This window comes from Triticum aestivum, chromosome 2D, assembly GCF_018294505.1.
Source record: "Triticum aestivum cultivar Chinese Spring chromosome 2D, IWGSC CS RefSeq v2.1, whole genome shotgun sequence".
In the NCBI taxonomy this organism is placed as follows: Eukaryota; Viridiplantae; Streptophyta; class Magnoliopsida; order Poales; family Poaceae; genus Triticum; species Triticum aestivum.
In genome coordinates this window covers 647,715,727-647,721,144 of record NC_057799.1, presented here as the reverse complement: position 1 = coordinate 647,721,144, position 5,418 = coordinate 647,715,727, and the positions used below count along the sequence as shown (strand labels likewise).

At 51.2% G+C, this 5,418-nt stretch overlaps 1 protein-coding gene across 1 annotated transcript; it reads left to right on the top strand.

Annotated features, from left to right (window-relative positions):
• Positions 1 to 2,933: 2,933 nt before the first annotated feature.
• On the top strand, positions 2,934 to 4,090 carry LOC123055356 (peroxidase 66; the record flags this gene model as incomplete). Its single annotated transcript, XM_044479352.1, is given in 1 exon segment — positions 2,934 to 4,090. A coding segment is annotated over 1 exon segment (978 nt), but the record flags the coding sequence as incomplete, so codon positions are not given.
• Positions 4,091 to 5,418: the final 1,328 nt, after the last annotated feature.

Genomic DNA, 5,418 nt, shown 5'->3' with positions numbered 1-5,418 from the left:
GCTTAGGCGAAGCCCTGCGCGGATCACTTCATCATCATCGTCACCACGCCGTCGTGCTGACGGAACTCATCTCCCTTGACACTTTGCTGGATCAAGAGTTCGAGGGACGTCATCGAGCTGAATGTGTGCAGAACTCGGAGGTGCCGTACTTTCGGTGCTTGATCGGTAGGAACGAGAGGAAGTTCGACTACATCAACCGCGTTGTCAAATGCTTCCGCTTTCAGTCTACGTGGGTACGTGGACACACTCTCCCCCTCTCGTTGCTATGCATCTCTTAGATAGATCTTGCGTGAGCGTAGGATTTTTTTTGAAATTGCATGCTACGTTTCCCAACACAAACTAGCAGTAACACATGCACACATGGATGATCTAGTTGAAGAAATCACTACCAAATCCATCAAAGCATAGCGTAGATCAAGACAACATAACATAGCACTAATCATGGACACATGGATGATCTTGTTCAACACTTGCACACCAGCCTAACACCAATCCATCCATGACCACTAGCTACTAACACTTGCCCACATGGAAACAACCATTAGCATGCTCCAAATCCATCACAACTAACTACTACAACATCACAGTCAAACAGATCAGACACCTAACCCTACCACATGGACATATCTAGCTAGAACTAGTAGATAGAAAGTGGTCATTGAACTTACAGACGCCATCGGAACGGCCGCGGAGGAGGTGCCTGGCACGTCGGAACGGCCGCGGAGGAGGTGCCTGGCACGTCAGAGAGGAGGACGAGTCGACCCGCTGCCGCAATCAACCGGTTGCTAGAGTAGTTGCGCCGCTTACCTCGTCGTCGAAGTGGATCCGCTTCGAAGGGAAAGCTCGAGAGGGGGGAAATGGTGGCTGGAGTTCTGCTGCGGCGGTCACCCTCGATATATAGGGCGACCGAATCGGCGGACGGTGACTCGAATTCGTCTAGCCGCTTTTTCGAAGAAGCGCCATCACTCCCGCCATCTCCCTCCTCTGCGTGCCGCGGCGCGGCGTTCCCCTCCCCTGCATCACTCGAGCCTGGCTTACTGGAAACGGCCAATTTGGCTGTTCCTAGCAGGCTTGACTGAGGGGTGTTTTAAGGTTCGCTATGCGGTCCAAACAATAAACATAGATATCCAAATAGCCTGTTTTCATTCCGCACAAGCCCTGCCCGACCTAACGTAACCTACCAAACGCGCCCATAAATATCTGTCTCGTTCTTGGCACATTCTAGTAGCAGAAAAGCATCTTTCATCTCATCTTATCTCCTTCTTGCACGTGCCACGTACAGTACGCAGCAATTGATCATCTAGACATGCATGGATCGTGGCGCCGCGTGCACGGTGTCTACCCCAGCCACGCGCATGCACGCACCAGAAATTTCCCGCCATCTCCGGCAACTCGCACGTAGCAGCGTGATTCTACTCCCTCCTAATAATAAGTCTTGATTTCAATATAAACAACATACGGAACGCGGATTTGATGAACATGCGTGCGCGCATCTTTTATAAATAGTAAATTCAAACAAATGCTAGAAAAATAATCTGAATTTATTTTTTTAATATACATAGTCAATCGGTATACTCGCACATGAAGTTTCATAAAGAAATCACATCCGTGGTAATCTGGACAAAAATGACAAAATAGAAGCTAACCGAATCTATATTAACATTGTTTAATGAATAGTATGGTCGCATTTGTATTTTTTTCACTAAGAATACTATGGGGTCAATACATCATGAAACTTCACACGTGAGTAGAATGATCGACTAAAGTTCATACCGTGAAATTTCAGATTTTTTAAAAAAATCTAATATTTTTTATGAATTTACTATTCACTGGATGCGCACACCCATGTTCAACTTTGTATTTTCGCAACAAACGGAGCAATTCAATATGAACTACTTACAGAGCAAAACATGTGAATCTACACTCTAAACTATGTCTATGTACATCCGTATGTAGTCCATATTGAAATCTCCACAAAACCTATATTTAAGAACGAAGGGTTTAACTGCTAGATACAATATAAGAGCATAGTGATGTATCCAAACGCTCTTATATTTCTGTACAAAGGAAGTACAATATTGTTCTGCCATCACTTTGGCCGCCTCACGCCCATACTCGTACCATGAGCACGCACTACCTTTTCTCGACTAGCCTGACACATACGCAATACTAGTAGTACTATTCGACCTGTCGAGACGTACTACGTGTCCAAATTCATTGACGAAATTGACGGATTGATGGGGAGATGCCCTGTTTAAAGGATTGATGTGTCCAAGTTTACAAAGACTTTTTCTCACGGGAAGCAGTAGCCCGTAGGTGCTCTGCTTTTGCACTGTGACAACATGGGAAATCAGATGTTTTCCTTTCCACAGGCTATCTTACTCAGCTTAGTAGCTTCATGAAATCACTTGATCAGGCTTTGTTTTCTTGAAACAAATCACTTGGTCTGGCTTAGTGGATACACTAATTTATTTATTTTTTGAACTGAGTGGATACACTAATTTTGACACCATGACAAATTGTTATTAGTCCAGAAATAACAGCACATAGTCGGAGTAGTGTGCATACGGATAGCACAAGTTAATGCTCACCACGTGATCGCCCGTGGCTGTGCCACTGTGCATGTGAGCCAGAGGCTGCTCGCTGCTAGTCACCTTCATCCTTTTTCCCTCTCTGTAGAAAACATTTCCATTTCTATATTGCACGAAGACACATGGAGTGGTTGGTGCGTGAGTTAAGCCGGATTGGCGCCGCTGTTTCTACGCTCTGCATCTCACCCGGTTTGGTTCCCGTTATAAATGACGCCCACTGCCTGGCGTGAGGAAGCGACAAGCCCAGTCAAGCTAGCTTCAGCTCAAGCTCGAGCTTCACTTCGGCCCCAAAAAATGGCGAGTAGCTCAGCAATACTGGCCGTCCTGGTCACCGCGGCCGCGCTGCTCTCCCCGGCCATGTCCCTGCCCGTCTTCACCGGCGACGCCTCCCCGGACTTCCACGCGGCGTCGTGCACGCAGCTGGACGGCATCGTGTGGTCGTCCGTGGAGGCGGCGCTGCGGCAGGAGGTGGCCGTGGCGGCGGGCATGCTCCGCCTCTACTTCCACGACTGCTTCCCGCAGGGCTGCGACGCCTCCATCCTCCTCAACAACACGGCCGCCCGCGAGACCGCGCTCGGCCCCAACCTCACCATCCAGCCGCGCGCCATGCAGCTCATCGAGTCCATCCGCGCCAGGGCGCACGCCGTGTGCGGGCCCGTCGTCTCCTGCGCCGACATCACCCTGCTCGCCACCCGCGACATCATCGTCATCTCCGGCGGGCCCTGGTTCAACGTGCCGCAGGGAAACCTCGACAGCCTCGCCCCCGCGGCGCAGGCCAAGGTGTTCGACCTCCCGGCGCCCAACACGGCCAGCGTGGCGACGCTGGTGGAGTCCTTCGGCACCAGGGGCCTCGGCGACGTGGCCGACCTCGTGGCGCTCTCCGGCGCGCACACCATCGGGCGGTCGCAGTGCGGCAGCTTCGAAGACCGGTCCCAGCGCGCCGACGACACCTTCTCCCGCAAGCTCGCCGCCAACTGCAGCAAGCACCCGGACCGGCTGCAGAACCTGGACGTGATCACCCCGGACCTGTTCGACAACGCGTACTACAAGGCGCTGGGTTTCAACCAGGGCGTGTTCACCTCCGACATGGCCCTCGTGAAGAACAAGACCACCGCGCCCATCGTGAAGCGGTTCGCCGAGAGCAAGGAGGCCTTCTTCGGGCAGTTCGCCAGGTCCATGGAGAAGCTCGCCAGGGTGCCCAAGCCGGCCGGCAACGTGGGCGAGATCCGGCGCTTCAGCTGCTTCAGGACCAACGCCCAGGGCACCGACGCTGCCGTGGACGCCGCCGTCGAGGAGGAGGGCTTCGCCGCTTCCGCTTGATCTGATGGTTCGGTGGTCGGCAAGCAGGCTAGCTGCCCGCCCGTGCGTTGTGTTAGCGTGCATGCATGGCATGGCCGTAGGCCGTAGCCAATCGTATTTGGGTTTCTTGGCATGCTGCTTTTTTCTGTGTGCAATGTTGGTGTAGCAATAAAGAGACAGGGGTTTGGATCGTCTTTGCATCTGATCTTGAGTTCTTGACGAACTATGTCAATTAGTCTGGACACCTATTATGTACGTATTGATAGCGATAATAGTAGTTGTACGTATGCGTGAGGGTAAACACGAGGAAAGCAAAGGTGGTGGGTCGACCATGACAGAAATTGATAGATGGGGGCTGAAAGTGATACTGGTACTGGAAAACCGTAGCTAGACCCGCAAAGTACGATGCAAGTTGGCGGAAACCGGGGCCCGGGGAAAACACCGTGAACAATCAATCACTATGGGTCACTGGGTGGCACGTGCAAGGAGGAGAACCGGAGTGCAGCCCAGCTCGATCGTGTGGTGTGGTTACTGGAATGCAGATCAAAGATGTTTCCGTTGAACTTGTCAAGAACAGGAGGCTGGATTTCTAGGGTGGTGGGTCCATAAGATAGCCTGTGGTCCCCCAAAGCTCCGGCCTGTTTAAAATATATAATGTAGAGCGATCTCTACCTTTTTATTTTCAAAAAAAAAAGAGATAGCATGTGGAAAGGAAACCATCTGAATTCCCATGTTGTCACGGTGCAAGAGCAGAGCACCTACTGGAAAGCAGAGCACCTTCAACAAGCGCTCAAAAAATACCTCACGCGCTAAAAAAATATTTCTTTTTATGCCGTAGGCAAAAAAACAGCGCTTCAGCAAACGCTGTAAAATAAAACGCGCACAAGGAACTTTAGCGCACGGGTGTGTGTGGGGCTGCTGGGCTGCAAATTTGGGGCGTCGGATTGTGCGAGCGGGGTATTGCTGGTGGGGCCGCTGGATTGGGCGCCATATTTTTGTGCATCCGGAAAATCTCTCCGTCGCTCACGAATGCAAAAAGACTATTTGAACGCCGTAAAAGAATTACGAAAACACTAACGCCCACACATGTGGGCGTTAGCCAATTAGCTCACACGCCTCGATTGCCACCCAGTGTCTTTTGCACGAATCTTGGCACGAGAGGGCTGATTTTGTGTGCCACGTAGGACAACTCGCGTGTGTGGCGTATGAGGGAGTTCGCCCGCACGCTGTTTTCCCTCCGAGGTCAGCGGTAGCGACTCGGGGCGTGCGGTGGAACTGCCGTCGCGCCCGTCACCTCCAACCGAGAAGAACCGGCATAACCTCCAATATCGAAAACATCATAGAAGATGCGAGTGAACTCCATTTTCCATGAACTCGAGCTTGTCATCAAGATGACCATAAGCTCCAAAACTCACAAAGAGAAGAACCAAAAAAGAACCAATAAAGATGATGCAAGGATGCAATGGTTTGAGCTCTTTATGAACGATACGATCAAGCTACTCATCGAGAGCCCCCCTTGATAGTACGG